Below are 19,394 nucleotides of genomic sequence, written 5' to 3'. Positions count from 1 at the left end.
GATTCAAAATTCCTACACCTTCCTTTTTAGACTGCCCGTGTAGTGGCAAAATTCCTTGATTGTGCTGTTACCTGCCTGCAGTCTTCAAAACCCCTAGTGTCTTTTATGTAGCAACGGCAAAGATACATAATCAACGTTTTGGGCTTGAGCCCTTCATGAAAGTATGAGAAAATGTTGGCAAGCATCCAAACAAAAGAGTAGGAGGGGGGAGGGGTGGCAAAGCAGAAGTGATAGGTGGAGAAAGGAGGGAGGGGACATCAGCAATGAGGGGGAGGGGGGATAGCAGGGCTACATGGGTGAAAGAACTGGAAAGACAGGAAAGGGTGGAAGGGTAAAACAAAGTCAAGCAGATTTAATGGAAAGCAGTAAAGTCAATGCTTATGCCATGTGGTTGGAGGGTGCCCAGACAGAAAATAAGGTGATAATCCTCCACTCTGCAGGTTGTCAGGGTGGGACAGTACATAAGGCCATGGACAGACATGTGAGCGTGACCCAGAATTAAAACTTATTTGCTGAATCTCTTCATTTTTCCTTTTAGGTCCTACTTCTTTGCTATTTTCTTTTCATGCACGTTTACGCTAATTATTTGTTCACAGAGCTACCAAAACCTACATCATGCATAGATAGAGCAAGAGGAAAAAACTGCAAGCAATGAGATGAAGGCTAATTTAAAAATAAAGCAAAATCTGATCTAAATGATGTGAAAATACAGCTTGATAATAGATTACATTAATGTTCATAAAGAGACATTTTCAAAGTTTTAAAATTTGTTGTAAGAAAATCTACTTTATGCCTCAGAAGCATAAAGGAGTAAAAATAAATGTCAGGTCCAATTGTTCAAAGTGAAATGAATGAAGACTAAATTGAGAAAACATTTTTATTGCATATTTTGATTCAAACTGCAAATGAATGTCTTAAAGTTTATTAATACATTCTGCAAATGTATGGTATTGACAAACTATAGAGCAGCATCTGCCAACTTTTTTTTTAAACCCTAACCCTCTGCACCAGTCAATTCCATTCACCAAATACTTACTCCTGAAAATCAGTTTAGAAAGCCTGCCTGTGGAGTGCATCAAATTAAACGATTAAAAAAAAAACAATTCATAATTCCAATTAGTTCTTGAAATTCTGATCATCATTGATTTAGATACATAAAAATTATTTTTTTTTACCCCCAAATTCTTCAACAAAGAGGAGTTCTAAAAATCTTGATCAGGTAAAAATCTTGAAAATTGTGGCATAAAAGGCCATCATGCCAGTTTTTTTTTTTAGTTGCAGCAGCGAACCTTAACCAAGTTTGTTTTAAACGATGTGGTCCTTGGGACACTGATAAAGTTTTCTATTTCATATAATACTCAACTCTGTACATGATGCTTTACCTCAGAGGAGAATCAAACACCAAATCACTCACCAACTCCAACTAACCTGATGCTGGGAACTGTAGTCAAAAAGACCCACAGCTGCTGCTGACGAGTCGATGGACACTTGACTGTTTGAATAGTCAAACTGCAAATGATCTAAACCAACTGTGGCCTCAATGGTGTCTAAATTTTGAGCGTCAGAATTATGAAACTCTTCTCCAGATGGTTTATTTGCTGTGGTATTGGACAAATGACCTAAACCTTCGGAAGTATTCTGGTTTGGAGCCACTTCTGTAGGAGAGGCTGGATGGCTTCCAGGAGTACGGCTGTGCAGCAGAAAAATATAAATAAGGGTTTATAGATTTGTCAAATGAGACACATATTCTTTCAAAAAGCAATTATTTTGAAATTAGCTTCTTGTAGTGGTATTATTAAAACAATGTTTAAGTACATCTACAAATGCTATGAGATACTGGGTGTGTACAAGAGTAATTTCTGTGCATTTCAAATTTAGCTTCTCAAAACTAAATCAGTAACATAATTATGTTTACTGCAAATTACTTATTTTTAATATCAAGTTAATTGATGAAACAAATTGGTTCACCAATGCTGTCTTATATTCCTTGAATGACATTCGCCAGTTAAGCTCCAATTTATTTCCTAACATCAATAAAACGCACAATTATTTACTAGTCTTTTAAAAGCATGTTGAACCCTCTCTCAAATACTTGCCATCCTCAGCTCCAGATCATTATCCAAGCAATTTTTTTCCCAAATAATGATTTTTTTTCCTCTATCAAAATAGCCCATTAATCTTATTTTGCAGATTATTTTCTCTTAAAGAAGCAGGATAAGACTGCTAATTTATTGAGATATAACTCACGATTAGCTCACTATTCTTCATTCACTTGGGTTCAAAAGTGGTTTTCACTAATCAAAAAACAATGGATCAAAATTGCTACTCTTTTAACTTAGAAATTGTATCAACATGTTAGGAATGTCTATGAACCTGCTGGAGAGTGATATTGTTCCCCACAAAGTAGTTTTTGGTCCACTACCAGTAATTTTCCACCTTTACAGCTATTAGCTCACCACTGTTGACCTAACAGCCATTTACCATGCAAGACTACAGGCCAAATGTTTTCTCTTCCTTTTAAAATCATGAATCTACTTAAAAGTAGTGCATGATATTGAAGCAAACAGAAATTTTAAATTTAGACATATAGCACGATAATAGTCCTTCTGGCCCACAAGCCCATTCCCTGCAAATACACCAATTAAGGTATGTTTTTAAAAGGTGGGAGAAAACTGGAACTCCTAGAGGTAATACACACAGTCACAGGGAGAGCATACAAGTTCCTTGCAGACAGTAATTGCACTCTAATTTATACATCTGGAAAAACTTCAGGGCACCTTTACAAAAGTTTTTTTGCAATGTTTCTCATTCTTTCTTTCCAAGTGGCAATAGTGGACAAGATTTCACATTTTAATCATTTGTGAATGAAGCCTCATTTTAAATGGGGAACTATAACAACTTCACAAAACTGATTCCTTTCATAGGTATCAAATACATTTTCATCAGTGAATGGGCATTTAGTTTAAAATTGATAAACTAGGGCTACAACATTTTCAGGCAACAATCTCAAAAAAATCTACTGCACCTGATATAATGGATTCATGATAAATATTTTCCCCAAATCTAGTTATTAAGGAATGACAGTTAATTTACCATTGAATATATCACCTCCCTTAAATCAAAGACTACTTCCCTTCTTAACTCAGAGTTATTGGGAGAGGCCCACACAGTTCCAAACACATGAAAACTTTGATGGTTTTTGTTCCATATTTTTGATCTAAATATATGGAGACTGAGTTCTCATATTCGGGTATACTATAAAAACAATGGTTCCCCAATTTCTATTCTAAAATGTTTAACTTCAATTGCTCAACTAAAACAAACTTGCTCCATTCATTTGAGTTCTCCCACACCTTCCTCACTTCCCAACCAAAATTTCCCCTATATTTATTGGAAAACTGTATATTTATAAAAATATGCAATTTTTCTCTCAGCAAAAAATTCAAAATCCAAATGGCAGAACAACTGGAGCAAGGAGAAAAACCTATCTTACGGCACTTGTAATGCATCCTGGGCTAAAAAATATTTGCAGTGAAATAAGATATATTCTTAAATCAAAACTTGATTCTAAGATTACTTAGTAGAGAATGGAAGAAAAGATAACAATTTCAGGAATACTTAAAACAATAGCTATTGCTCAGTACAAATTAAAATGAAGGCATGACGCATGTTGTGAAAAGGTTGAAACCTTCCATCTACCAACGTACTAGTGTAAAATTCCAGTACAAAGATTTCATAAAATTGGTACCGTATATATGAAGTATAGTTAAGGGAGATGCAAGCAGATAAAAAAAGTTAAGATACAACTTTTCCATTTATTTTGCCAGTTCTGGGCTATGCCTGAAGATGGATTAAAATTAGCCTTGAAGCAAGTTCAGAATAAACATCAACTTTTCCGTTTCTGCTTATCTGGTCTCCTTTCCCCCTCCCCCCTTCCCTTCCCTTTTCCAGTTCTTCTCCCTCCCTTCCTCCTCCTTTCACCCAGCCATCCCTACTCCCCTAGATCTCTGCTGTCCCCTCCCTCCCTTCTCCACCTATCACCTCCTGCCTTGCGATCATCCCACGCCCTTACTCTTTTGCTCAGATACCTGCTGACATTTTCCCATACTTCAAGCCCGAAACGTCAGCTATATATTTTTACCTTTGCTATATAAAGGTCACTACTTGACCTGCTGTGCTTCTCCAGTTTTATGTTTTTACTTCAACCACAGTGTCTGTAGATTTTCGTGTTTTACTTCAGAATAAACTTCCAGGATTGCAATGATTATTTATATTTTGCCCTGTTACTTACAGTTGAAAAGGGGGAATTTCAATTCATCCTTGTGCAGCCTTTGTGCTTGGTGCTGCTACAAGATTTGGAAACAGACTAACTGGTTAAGTGATTAAACCTTTATTTAAGAAAATAATCTGATGGCTAAAAATGTTTATAAAATTTACAATGACCAAAAATAAGATACTTACTTGAAGTCTTTGCAGTCTGCATCTATTCCATTCTGTAAAACTAGCCCATTAGTTTTGGAAATATCATCTCCTGGTTTAAGATCTCTATTTTTATCTTCTTCGAATGGTGCAGATTTCCCTTTCTGATCAACTTTGTCATTCTCATCAGGCTCTGTGTCTCCAGCACCCTATTGAAACAAATCCACTAAGCCAGGCATACTAAAGATGTAAATTGTTCAGTGTCCCCATCATTAGTTTACATCAGGAGATTTTCATGCAGAAACTTGCCAAACATTCAAATACCCAATCATAAAAGTAAATGTTTATTCCCTCTCAAATAATAACACAAGTCATAAATTTCTTTTTTTTTTTAATTTCGGCACACTGCACGGTAACAGGCCCTTCTGGCCCACAAGCTTGTGCTGCCCAATTACACCCATTGACCTATACCTCTTATGTTTTTGAAGAGTGGGAGGAAACCAGAGCACCTGGAGGAAACCTACACAGACTCAAGGAGAACATACAAATTCCTTACAGACAGCACCAGATTCAAACCCAAGTTGGTGGCGCTGTAACAGCATTGCAATAACCATGCCGCTCCAATAAAGACAAGAAAAGCACCTAACTCAATCCACAGCCAACATTAATCCAATAAATCTGAGATGGAATAGTGTCAATGCTGTAAAAACAAACTTCCGTGATATTTGATTAAAATGAGCTCTGGCATCTGATCACAATCCAACAATATCTCCAGGAAAAAGTAAAAATACAAAGTTGGAGAAACTCAGGAGGTCAAGCAGTGGTAAAAATTAATTATCAATGTTTCAGGTTTGATGATGGGCTCGAGCCCAAAATGATGGTTATGTATTTTTAACTATATAAAGGACACTGCTTGACCTGCTGAGTTTCTCCAGCTTTGTGTTTTTACTTCATCCATGGGGTCTGCAGATTTCCGTGTTTTACTTCTTAATATCTCCAGGAAATCTGAATAGGATACTGATTAGGGCTAACAAATTTCCTTTCCATAATATTCCTATCAGCTTTCTTATTATTCCATCATCTTAAAAAAAAAGCCCTTTTTACCTCATTGGTTAGATTCATTTAAATGTTACATTGTCCCTCAACTCTTGATTTTGAGTTTGTTTTTACATTGTTCTGCTTTGTAGCTGATATACATACTTTATATATTTTGTACATTATTTTATACAGAACAAAAAAGATTCAATTTATTGTCATTGTAATAAAATAGTGATATATTACATGAAGTTGTTTTTGCTTGCTGTTATGCAGACAGATTCACCATCGGCAAAAATTGCCTTAGGAACCTCTTAGTCAGAGAAAGAGAAGCAAAAGAGAGTCCCCCCAGAGTGACTGAGTGTCACCAAATGAGCATTCATCATTAAAAAAATTGCAGAGAAATTTCAATGTGATTTTATAATTTGCAGAAATTAAACATCGGAAGAAGTAGCAAGAACCAGGATGAAAGAATAAGATAAATGCTGTTTTACTTTTTATTTCCAAACACAGTCATTATTATGCTTATGGAAAGTATATTAACCATGCATTTGGAGTGATTGGCTTCCACACAAGCATTTCAGACAGATACTGATTGTCTGAGTGATAAAGCCATTCTCAACCTTTTTTGCCTCCCTCCCCAAGACTCTGCTTAAGGTTTATGAGTGTTTATGGGCCCCCTTCCTTCCGAAGCAGTTAAGTTTTGGTTTCTTCTGTACTTCTCTCCTACTGACCACATTAAAAAAGAGTAATGAGGTGAAAAGAAAACAAGGCTTTTACATAAATGTGTTATGGTCCCCGTTGAGAAGTGGCTGATCTAAACTGTGAAGGTCATCATTCAATGGCAATGGGCTGATTTGAGTCCAAAATTATCACACAAGTGTCATCAAACAGTAACCAATTGCAGGAAATTCCCTGATTACTTGCCAATTGTATTAACTATTATTCTCAAGGTACAAGGTGCAGAAGCTGTCAATCAGCCATATTTAAACACTTTAAAGTAAGGGGAAAACTGATGAAAAGGAGATCATTACAATGTCAAATCACTAAATTAATACTTGGAGATATACGCCTTCATTACCAGTCATTTGTTTAAAAGCAGGAAACCCAAAGGTGATAAAATTATACATCACATATCATTTCAACTTGAACAGTAGGTACATACCAAGCAAATAAGAGTTTAACGAATAATGAATAAACTGAAGAAACAATGAGATATTGCCAGTGATACACAGGTGTGGATGAATTCACATGAAAAATCTTTATTTGCGAAATTTTTTCGGAATAAACAAGGAATATTTAGAAGTTATTTTGAAAGTGAAATTTTCATTAGATCCTTTAGTATTTTTGTTGAGTAATATTAAGAGGATTAGTTTAGAATTAAAATTAAATAGATTTCAAATCGCTTTTTTGAGATTGGCATTAGCTGCGGCTAGAAAATGTTTGGCAATTACCTGGAAAAATTAGACTGATTTGAGAATTCAGAGATAGCATATGAAGTTAGAAAAGATCATATATAATTTACGTGATAATGATCTTTATCGTAAAACTTGGAGCCCGTATTTGGATTATATGGGGTTGAATTATTAAATCTCCTCGTTGCACAGTAGTGGTGTCAATCCAAACCATGGTAATTAACTGATGAATTTTGATGTTATGTGATCTCCTTTCTTTTTCCTTTTTTTTCTTTTGGGGTAGGTTCGAGAGTGGGTGGGTTAGGGAAGAGGGATGGGGGGGATTAGTTTTAAAATATCATGCATGTATTTTGTGTATTGTTTTTAAGTTTTATTCATTATTTGTGTTTTAACATATATATCACAATTCAATAAATAATTTTTTTTAAAATAAAGTTATTAAAAAAATTGTATATTTGGAATGAACAGCAAACACTAGCTGAGAGGTTTTAGCACAGAAATCAAAAGCCTTAAGAAAATGGAAGTGACAATGTTTCTTATTATGTGGACTTTCAGAAGGAGCTTGACATAACAGACAAATCTCAAGCAACACCTTGCTTTGACCCAAGTCTGATGCAAATTTATTCACTTGTTTTTTTTTTCCCATTTGTGTTCTGCAGGACCCACTGCAAGATAATAAATGTTTCTTTTAAATATTTATATTACATTTGATATTTGATAGATGCACTCTGCCTCTACATAACCTAAAACCTTCAATACAATCGGGTTTACTTTTGCATCAGTCCCCAAAGAAACACAACAGAAAAGACCAATTGAAAATGATGGGCAAACTTAATTTTTACACTTTTCCACCAAGTTCTTCAGCATATTGCCATTTATATTTTGTCTTTGAAAAATTCCTAAAACATACCTGAAATGCTTTGTACTTTCTTCTGAGATTTATTAAAAAAGGCAGAGTTTTCACAAAAACTTGGCAGATACCAACTAGCACACTACTCATGCTACACTCCAAAATCCCCCAAGGATATAAAAGAAAGAATATGTTAAAGGAAGACATAAACTCAATGGACCAGAAGACCTCCTTCCATGTCATAAAGAAAAATGAAATGGGAAATATTAATTTTATAGGTGCTATTGCACCTCTAAAATGTTATTTTATTTTATATTATTTCAGTATGTCTCAAATGTTAAAATGTGAACATTTCTCTTCTCATCTTTGTATCAGAATAGCTTATTTTCTAATAAAAGACTATCTATTTGACATCTCTGTCATGAACCAGTTACCAGATGAGTAAGGGGGACAAAGAGCTTGAGTTGAGTACCATTAATATGAATTTGGAAGGTGAGATGCCATAAAATTACATCATCCAAGAACTATATATGGCACAATAACAGATTACTTGAAACTTTAGTAGTGACTCAAGAAACAGCATTTTCTTGAATCTGTTGGATAAAATGAGCTTCTGAAGGAATCCAGAGGGTCAGACAGCATCTGAGGAAGCAAAAGGATGATCGACATTATGGATATACAAAGAAATTGAAAAGTTAACTATTGTAACATCTCAAACCAGCAAGAGCAAAAGGCACAATTCAAAAGGGTTAAATTTTAACTCTATATTTATTAATGACTATTAACCATGTAATGTCTTAACACAATTAATCCCTCTATAAGTATCTTGAGCAAATATACAAGTATGATATATTTATAAATCAAATATTTATAAAGTTTCATATATTTATATCATATATGCATAAATCCAGACCATTACAGTCTGTGCCCAATATTAAAAAAGGAAAAATTCCCAAAAGCCCCAGGTCAGTCAGTCAAGTAAGTCAGTCCAAAAAATATCCACAAAATTCAATGTCCAAGTTCAGTTCTTTAACTGATAACAAAGGACATAATTATTGAACATTGGAGAGAGAAATTACTGATGATGCATTGCAGTAAATTTACGAATCCTCACTTATGAGGCATGTACATTTCACTCAGTTCTCCAGCTGCCCTCTGCCGCTCTCTGCTTCACAGCTGAATTCTCCATTTGCTCTCAAATGTTCCAAGCAATTGGCGAATCAGCACTCAGGTACCACAAGTTGCACAAAGTTCTTAACAGAAACCCATCCTTTATAATGTCAGTCCACAGTCCAAAAGGTCAGTCCATGGTCCATAATACCATTCTTTTGCCTTGACAGATGTTGCCTGACCCACCGAGTTCCTCAGTAGCTCATATTTTTGATATTTGCAGTGATTTGTGGAGAGAAAGTTGGACTAAATAAACCTGGAGTCACTGAATGCAACAAAACTCACTTTAATGACAGACCAAATAAGATGCAGAATGAAGATGAAGCTACCATTCACATTGTTTAATGCCACATGTTCAAAACTCGAGGAGTAACAAAGTTCCAGAGTTACTACAGCTCTTTTATCATTTGACAATTTCTTGCCAAATTCATGTCTTTATCACACCAATACTGACATAGAAAACTTACAAATTTCTATGAAGTCTACAGTTTACTTAACCAAATATTATATCAAAAACAAAATTAAATGCTCATTATTAGAGCCTACATACAGGTAGACTGAAGGCTGGTGATTAAACTATTAAAATTTGAATGAAGTGAGAATAAAATTATTTTATTTGTAGGCTGGTTACTTACAAATGGTCCTTTCCTAAAACGAGTATCCAGTTTATCCCCAGGTGAAGATCTCAAGACATACTCCACCATGCTTACTCCGAGGCCACCGCTTTCAGAACGGGGAGAGAGAACTGAGCTGACTTCATTTCCATGAAAACCTTGACCAGGTCTTCTCTGAACCATAATTGGCTGTGATACAGTGTGGTCTGGATAAAATAGATATAAGCAATCGGTTACTTTTTGTTTGTTGGGGACATGGAATTCTAAATTCTTGATTTCTCTCAGTCTGCAAGAAGCTAATATAAAAAATAAAAGATTTATACTCATTGTGAACCAATGAAGGAGAAATAACATAGTGATAAAATTCACGGCAGAAAATATATGTATATACCAAATGTTTCCCCCTCCTTTCTATGGTGGAATAAAGAATAGAAAGGGTTTGAATGTATACCCCGAGTCAAAATAAAACTGAAAATGACGAACAAGATAAAGATGTCAACAAAATCTAGACATCTGAAAATCAAAAGCTGCTAGAAATGTAATTCAGTTTTGAAAAGGCAAATTAGCATTTTTTATATAATCATAAATTACCCTAGCATCTTTTTCTCTCGCAAAGAATCTTGGAAATATCTTGGAAATTGACTGAATTGATAAGGCAATTCACAAAAAACTAAAGCATTCTACTTTAAACTGGATTTTCAGTCAACCATCAAAGAAATCCTATTTAAACACACAAAAATTATATGAAATGTGATGATAATTTATCATATTTAGAAGTTCAATATTAAGATGCACCAAAATCCTACTTACTGCAGTAACACGGGTACATATACATCAACGGTATGAATTAAATTACAGTATGCCATGACATCAAAAAGGATGCTATTAAAAACTCAGTTGCATTTACTGCAAAAAAAATGTTTCAATAATTCAGACAGATCTTTTGGTGGTCAAAAGATACAAGAAATAGGAGCAAGAGTAGGCATCTGGGCCTTCAAGCTTGCTCTACCATTCAACAAGATTATGACTTGTGGGTCCCAGAGTGGTTTATTGTTCAGGTAGTAGTAGGAGTTTCAAGAGCCTGACAGCTGTTGGGATGGGGGAAGTGTTCTTGAATCTAGAGGTGCCAGACTTCAGGCTTCTGTACCTGCTGTCTGAAGGTATGAGCATGAAGACATTGAGACCAGGGTGATGGGAAGGTCTTCAATGGATGGGAGGTCAATGCCAGTAAAGGAATTAGCTCGATTTGTCACTTTCTGCCGTCTTTCGCATTCCTAGGCATTTATGTTTCCAAAAAAAAGTTAGTATACTTTCCACAGTACACATGTACAGGTTTGATGGAGTATTTGACAAACTGCCTAATCTCCTCAGACTTAGAATATAGAGGTGCTAATGTGTCTTCTTCATGGTTGTTTTAATGTGCTGGCTCCAGGAGAGGCGTTCAAATATATGGACACTTGAAAGAACCAACTCTCTTCACCAACATCCCTCCAATGAAAACAGGTTCATGGGTCTCTCAGCTGCCTTTTCTAAAGTCCACAATAAAATTCTTGCTACTGCTAATGGGAGTAAGATGCTCTGGTACCACACAAACTGTTTTTCAAATTTCATCCAGTATTCTGACTCAACATTACCCACTGTTTATCCAACAGTGCTGTCATCAGCTTATTTATAGATTTTGTTGGAGACAAATTTAGCTACACAATCATGATTGTAGAGGGAATAGAACAGAGGACAAAGCATGCAGCCTTGAGGTGCCACTGTGTCAATAGTTGGCAAGTAAAAGGTGATGTTGCCAATCAGTACAGATTGGATCCACTGATGAGCAACTCGAGAATTTATTCGCACAGAGATCACAGAGTTTGATTTTTTTTGTAAGATATGTTAAATCCAACCTGTAGTCAATGTTATCGTATGGTCTAGGTCATCTAATACATAGTGGAGGGTGGCACCTGCTGCTGGCCTGTTAGAAAGGTGGCATCCAGGCCCTTCTCAACCCACAAGTTTATATGCTTCATAACCAAACTCTCAAAGCATTTGATCAACAGTTGCTGGTTCACCTTGCTTTTCTTGGGCAACTGTTTGATGGCTACCCTTTGAGAAAAGTAGGGACTTCATTAAGCGAGAAGTTCAAGATGTCCACAACAACCAGCAAAAGAAACCTAAGCAGACAAATGTTAATTTATAACATCTGTAAAGAGTACAATTGTTTGTCACTGGAATATTATAGCAAAGTACTCAAATCTAAGTACAACATAGACTATAAAATGATGCATATTTGTCATCTTTGCTCAAAGCAATGCGCAATTTACTTTTAGGTGAAAATAACTATTTATGCTCACCTAAAAGTGCATTTCCATGTCACAGGACTGAAACAATCTTTTTGGTATTTTTATGGTCAACTTTTATACAAAAATGGAAAGTACAGTTTTAAAATATATTGTCAGCGACACTTACGGGATGCTCCCCATGCTGTATCCCTCCACTCATCTCCCAGGAAAATTCCTTTGTGGCCATCTTTAGATGAATCATCTGATTCCCAGAATTTCTTAGCAGGTAAAAGCTAAAAAGAGAAACAATAAGTGACAATATGGAAGTTAAATTTACATACACATTATTTATTGTAGAAAGAATTCGGTCATTCACAATGAAGGAAGAAAGCCCCGAATTTCCAGTTGTTTTCCATTTTACTATTTATTTATATATAAAAAAATTGGGTCCTATGCATTTAAACAACATATCAGCAAATCATATTTACCCAAGGCAACTAGGACTGGTTGTGCTAATTTCAGAGATTCTTAAGTACTATTTATTTTCAAACAGAATGAGTTTAAATGTGAAAGTCCATACAGTTGCAAACAGAAAAAACAAAGTGAACATTTAAATCAAAATGCCTTTTCTTCAAGCTCCTCAACAAACCAAGATGAAAGGAGCACAAGAAATACAAACAGAAGAAAGTTATCTGGTAATTTGCTTTGCCATTCAATAAAAACACACATGAGTCAAAAAGTCATTGGTTGAAATCGTATTTAAGGAAACTAATGAACCATAACCTGGCATTGACAAAAAAAACTAAAAAATGGTCATTTTGAACTTCTTTAGAGTTAACCCAAGATTATATCACACATCAATGAACCTTTCAGTGCTTTATTTCATTAGCATTTCCTATCCCACGTTATTTTTACCTGTTTCTGTCAAAACAAAGCAAATCACTTTTTCTAATTGTTTCCTTTTTAAATGCCTCCAGCAGCAATGTCTCGTGCTAATTTTTTTTTTCTCTGTCAATTTCTTTGCCAGTCTTTGACAAATTCTGAAACCCTACAAATTCTCCCCCTTTTATTTCCTTTTGGCTTCCTTTAATTTTGCACTGCCTTTAACATTTTTTGCTCTGTCTTGGGTAAACTTGTACCTCTCACTTTGTTCGTTTTAGATTGGTCACAGTGTTTGAGCTACCGAAAGAAAATAGACACACAGAGCAGTTCAGTTTATACAAATGTTTATTACAAATTCAAAAGCTGATTTCAAACTACAATATGCAAGCCCTTCCCAACTATACTTATCAACGCCTGGACTGGTCCCAACTGCCGAAGCGAGGCAACGACTGCACACTTGTAGTAGGTTGTCAGGGCGCCAGTAGCAGCTTCTCCACCTTCCCTGACCGGGACGCTGGCTGGACTCCAGAAGTTCTTCTTCTTGCTGAGAGATGCTGCCACCTCTCGGAGAGTCTCAAACTTCAGCAGCGGGACCATGGCTTATATTACCCAAAAACTGCTTACCGAAGCACCTGTTCCCAGCACAGCAAGAAAGATAAGCAAGCAAGCTAGCATGCTAGATTTCTAACGAATAACATAATTTTCAGCTTATCACTTTGAATACAATGGTTTATTTTGCATCAAAGCTAGGCCTCTGACAGTCTGTGACCAAAATAAGCAGGAAGATTAAATGTTCTTGGTACACAGATGTCCTTTTAAGTCAGATAACTGCATCTCTGGCCCCTTGGTGGAATTTAGCTTATGCCTGCTGATTCTAAAACAAACAGGTTCTCAGCCTTGCAGAACCCAGAGGGGCAAGTTTAAATAAACAGGTTAGAATCTTCCATTACACATGGTTATGCCATTTTACCTGTATTTAAATTTTAACTTGTCAATTGTTTTCTTAAATCCGTCCCTTTGCCCATCCACCATCACATCTCTGCCTGCCTTAACCAATACAACCCATTCCTACATTGTCCGATTTTAAGCCACAATTATGTACTTGAATAAATTATTCTCAAATGATGTCCGTTTCAATAATTTTATGATCACTACTCACCTGTTAGATTACTGATCAAATTTTAATACAATAATCAATACTATCTGAATTCAGGATCAGGAAAAATCAAATAAGCATGATTACACTGTGGGAAAATACCTTGACCCAAAAACTGAAGTCACAAGCAGCTACCTGAAGTCAGTGACAATGACATAAGAGAGGTTCAGCAAAATTATTTGTCCAAGACAATCAAGCACTTGGATTATATATTCAACTATCTGGAAGAAATAGTTGAAAGGGACTAGGAAATCCAGCCACCATTTTGAATATATTTATTACTTTATCTCCAGAAGGACAGTGATAAGTTAAAACAGCAGCCAGCTTTACAAGGGAAAACAAAAATGGTCAAGAATGTTAATTTGAATGATGGCAGAATGGCAACCAATATTGATAAATAAAAGCAATAGATTTTTTAAAATTTCTCCATTCTTGTCTATACCATTCAAGATTAAAAACCTCAAACACTGCACATGATATATTCCTTTTCAAATGGCATCATTACAGAAAGAGATATGCTTTAAAAACTATAATCTTTTCCTTCTCAGTAATGAAGTCTAGCATCTCAAGAATATGATTTTCAAACACCAAACCAACTCCTGGAGTACCCTTATTAAATTAGATAAGGACCTGGGGAAAGGAATAAAACTGCTCAAATTATCTCTAACAGATCAAACAATTTTTTAAATACAAGTTCAAGAAAAAAATATTCAAAACTGAGTCATAACTACCAGTAAATCTGCACCTCAGTTATCTTTACCTCAGAGGTGTTCCAGCCATGAAGAGTTAGATACCTTAGTTCCTTGTAGATGCATACATGGTTTAAACTCATACTTCCATTAAGTGGCATGTTATTTCCACATTGAGCTTACAGAATTCTACAATAGTGACTTAAAAGTGTATCCACCAATAGAATTACATTAAAAATCAAGCCCACAAAAGCTCATAGACCAGAAAGTAGTACTCAAAAACTGTAAAGTATAAGTAGATGAAGCCACTAATGTTTTAAAATTCAACTTGCAAGAGCTTCGTGCATGCATAACATTCCAATGAGATCTCATCAGGGAATGAAATGCACAATTGCAACTTTGCTTTATTCTGCAACCCCATCCTTTAAAATCATTGGTCTTATCACTCAAACCACTTGTCCACTGAATCTCCCCTCACCCTCCATATGGAGCAGCTACAAATTTGCCCTCAACTTTTCTAAAGACGTTGCCCTGCTATCCTTTCCAAAATGTTTTCTTTCTTTGAAATTCTGTCAATATTGAGGACCATTATCTTGGCATGAAGGCTTTTCTCATTTCACTGAAATCATGGCCTCACTAGATCTGTGGTATCAGTTAGACTTAAGCATCTGTTCCGTTTCTCAAAACTTTTAATTCCCTTCTAACACCATATTGTTCAGTTTATCCAATCAGAACTTTTTTTTAAAAAGAGGAAGTTGCAAACTCCAAATACAGGTGGACACTGACTTATGATAGGGTTCCATTCCGAAACCCTCACTGTAAATTTAAATTATTGTTTTCCTTTTTTTAAATAAATGTAATTTAACCATTGAAAGCCTTTATTACAACAAAATTTAAGCTGTAAAAAAATCATTACTGCCATGCACACCACCATTTTTAAAAATATTTTAGACGATGAAAACCTTTATTATAACAATTTGACACATGAATTTGACGCGATTGACTTGACGTGAATTTTATGCAATGCGACTTTTACGTGACGCAAATTTTACCTGGTGGCAGGTTTGCTCTACAGTACTGTACAGTGCACTTGTGACTGCTAGAGTATGCTGCAATTGCCCAGCATTGCAAGAGAGTAGCATCACTGCGCCACATATCCCAAGTGAAGGGAAACATCATAACTTTAAACCAAAAATACCAGATAGCGACTATCGTTAACTTTGAAATATTACATCAGGACGTTGTAAGTCAGGGTCTAGCTATAGCTTTAATTCTAGCTCACACACCATTATTTTTCCTATTTGTTCCATCATTCCCAATTTTCCCTTTGCCATTCATGCATTATTATCCTGAGCTTCAATGGCCCTTTCAAAACAATTTTTCTTTGTCAAACTAATCATTTTCCCTAATGATCTCCTGCAACCTCAGTTGATGATATACTCTATCCAACTCCACAAATTGAGATTCCATCTCTGAACCCCTAGTCATAGAATTAGAATCGTAATGTACAGATATACGCTCTTTGGTTTACCATATCCATGCTTACTGTTTTGCCCATTGGCAACTAATCTGATTTCCTCAGGTTACTATTAGATCATTAGGTCAGTATCCCTACAGCATCTAATAGCTTGAATACACCTGAGACTTTCTGATCTCAGAAACTAAGTAGGCTCAGGACTTTGGAGGGGAGACCTTCTAGGAACACCAGAGCTGTAGATTTCTGGGAGGGGTGCTGGACAAAGTGGTGACTCTGTCTGCCTTACGGTAGACAAAAATTAAAAAATTTCATGCATGTTACATTTCTAAATATAGTATGTGATAATAATGGAACCTTTACCGCTACCTCAATGCCTATTCAAGCAACTGCCTAAAAGCTTCTTAAACATGGCAATTGCATCTGCCTTCACCAAATCTTCTCAGTGCATTCCATATATCAACCATTCTTTGCAGGAAAAACTTGCCCCTTGGGTCTCCTTTAAACTCCTCCCTTTGATATGAAACAAACCCTTCAGTTTTTGACACCCCTATCTGAAAAAAAGATTATCTACCCTATCCACAGCTCTCATAATTTTAATCACCTATTATCACATTAACCTTTAGTCCTTTTTCTTCAGGTAAAACAGGCCCTGACTCTCTGACCTTTCCCTGTAACCCAAATCTTCCAATCCAGGGAACATCCTAGTGAATTCTCCCCTGCATGACCCTTCAGTTATTTATAATAGATCCTCCCTTGGTTCAGTCTTCATTTTGTTGGTCTCTTCCTCTGTTGGCACTTTTGAGAATTGTCTTTAAATCAAACAAATTCAATTTAATTTTGAATTAATTCTCATTAAGGGAACCAACTTGTATGTCACAGAAATAATTTTTCAGTAATTTCATTTAATCTACTAAATGCAAATAATTGGTGTACAATTGTCTAAATGCAGTGGCTCATCCAATACTTCAACCACTAAACATGATCAGATGTGGCTAACTGCACTCCTTGAGTAAAATATGGCCACTAGACATTCTTAATATTCACTCACTGTGCATCGCTTCAATAGATTTTTCAATTATGCTAGTATAGTGGAGATTTAAAGTGACATTTACATAATTACGTTTGAGCATTAATATTTTGCATATTTATCTAATGCCATTCCATAATCAAGTAATAGACCTGGTCACTGGAAAAATTCTTTAACTGTACCAATGCATATGCATTTTTTTTAAACTTTGGATTTTTTGGCAAGAAACAATCTGAAGCTTAAATGTACCGTATACAAGCTCACATTGAGTGATTTTTAAAATAATTTGTGCATGCAGTGCAATTAACCACTATTTTGAATAAACGAGTTAAGGCATTCCAACCACATATCCCAGCATACTACCTAAATATAAGAACAGTGAATGAATATTTCAACAGAAAGCCTATTGAGTGAATGTTTTTCTTTCTTTGTGAAACATAGTTAATAGCACATTGGTTATAAAAATTAAAAAAAAACAATTTGCTCTCGCTTCACCAAGAGCACTGCCAAATCTTAAGCTAATTTGCTTTCTAAAGCAAGATAATTGGAAAAAAAGTTAAGAAGAGTCAAATCTGTGCATTTTAAAAGGATTGCATCAACTACCAATAAGTATCTCCGATGTAGAAGAGACCACAGCAGGTGCACTGGATGCAGTTAGTGACCCCTGCAGATTCACAAATGAAATGCTGCTTCACTTGGAAGGACTGTTTAGGGCCCTGAACGGTGGCGAGGGAGGATGTGTGGGCACAAGTAGAGCATCTCCTGCTGTCACGGGGGTAGGTCCCAAGGGGATGATTACTGGAGAGGGGGAAAGGGAAGAGAGAGTCAGGGAGGTAGAGGTCCCTGCGGAAGGCAGAGATGGGAGGAGAGGGGAATATTTGTCTAGTGTTGGGATCACATAGTAGATGGTGAAAATGGCAAAGGAGGATGTGCTTGATGCGGAGGCTGGTGGGAAGTAGGTGAGGACAAGGGGAATCCTGTCTTTGTTGCATGTGTACCCCGTGACTGCAGGAGATGCTCCACTGCTCCCCCACACCTCCTCCCTCAGCACCATTCAGGGCCCCAAACAGTCCTTCCAAGAGAAGCAACATTCCACTTGCGAATCTGCAGGGGTCATCTACTGCATCCGGTGCTCCCGCTGTGGTCTCCTCTACATCAAAGAGACTGGTCGCAGACTGAGAAATCGTTTTGTTGAGCACCTCGGCTCTGTCCGCCGCAATAGTGTGGATTTCACAGTGGCCACCCATTTCAATTCTCCATCTCATTCCCTTGCCGACAAGTCTGTCTAAAGTTTCATGCACTGCCAGAATGAGACCAACTGTAAATTGGAGAAACAACACCTGATCTTCCGATTGGGCACCCTCCAACTGGATGGCATTAATATTGACTTCTGACTTTTGTTAAACCCCCCCCCCCCGCCCACTTCTTCCCCCTTAGTTTGTCCTTTTCCAATCTCCTTTCGTACAGACATGATAAATTCTCACCTCGTCCCACATCGTATCCAATTAAGACCTTGTGTTGGTCTGGATTCTTCTCCCATTGTTTGAATTCGGAGACTTTCTGATATACCCTGTTTCTGCCTTTTCCTTGAAGAAGAGCTCTGGCCTGAAATGTTGGCAATATAATTTGGTCTCCAACAGATGCTGAAAAGACTGGCTGAGTTCCTCCAACATTTTGGTATGTTTAGTATTTCACATAGGTTCCCCACTGCCAATTTAAGAATGTGCCAGATACCTTTCAGCAGTGGAGTGAGGACTCGGAAAAGATTGAAGTGTGCCTGATCATTATTAATTAGAAAAGGACAGAAATGAAATATTTGCAATTTGAAACTAAGCCCATCAAACATAATACATGTATTAATTTACAATCATTTCAATGACATTAATTCAAATACCATATACCAACCTGGTTTTCTGAAATAGTACCCCTGGAAATAATTGATCCTGCTCAAGATACACCAACAGTGTTTCAAATTTGAAAAGTAAGCCCAGTCCTTTTTAGCAAACCTTGTGTTTCTCTGGTTATTGATCAAAGTACATAGGAATGGACAGAGATTCTACATCCACATAAATTATACATTTTTTACTTCTGCTGGTTGAAAATGCTGAGCATAGAAAAAGACTGAAGGGAAAACAGCAAAACTAATAATTGTCAGTGTGAAATGTTCAAGGAATTTTTATTTATGGTATTCAAATACTAGTTTCATCAAATGGTGTGAATAAAAACACAAAATAGGAAATGGATAACCTACTCAGGAAATGAGCACCAAAAATCATGATTTTTATAAGGAGAAACACATTCTTCTGGATCTACAAGGCTTTTGATATAGCTTGGAAATTTGGGAAATAAATTTAAAAATCACCTTCCAAAGACTATGACATGCAAAAATC

At 36.2% G+C, this 19,394-nt stretch overlaps 1 protein-coding gene across 10 annotated transcripts in view; it reads right to left on the bottom strand.

Annotated features, from left to right (window-relative positions):
- LOC138736622 (pumilio homolog 2-like) overlaps positions 1–19,394 on the bottom strand; it is a 117,639-nt gene that overhangs the window by 61,266 nt on the left and 36,979 nt on the right. For all 10 annotated transcript variants that reach the window (XM_069886413.1, XM_069886415.1, XM_069886414.1 and 7 more), the window contains 4 exons: positions 11,961–12,066; positions 9,525–9,709; positions 4,462–4,628; positions 1,429–1,690 (listed from right to left, as the gene is read on the bottom strand). In XM_069886413.1, coding sequence (XP_069742514.1) covers positions 1,429–1,690; positions 4,462–4,628; positions 9,525–9,709; positions 11,961–12,066 — 720 coding nt within the window. The remainder of the gene's footprint in view (positions 1–1,428; positions 1,691–4,461; positions 4,629–9,524; positions 9,710–11,960; positions 12,067–19,394) is intronic.

The sequence above is a fragment of the Narcine bancroftii genome, chromosome 6 (genome assembly GCF_036971445.1).
Source record: "Narcine bancroftii isolate sNarBan1 chromosome 6, sNarBan1.hap1, whole genome shotgun sequence".
Lineage (NCBI taxonomy): Eukaryota > Metazoa > Chordata > Chondrichthyes > Torpediniformes > Narcinidae > Narcine > Narcine bancroftii.
This window is presented reverse-complemented; position numbering and strand designations above follow the sequence as displayed.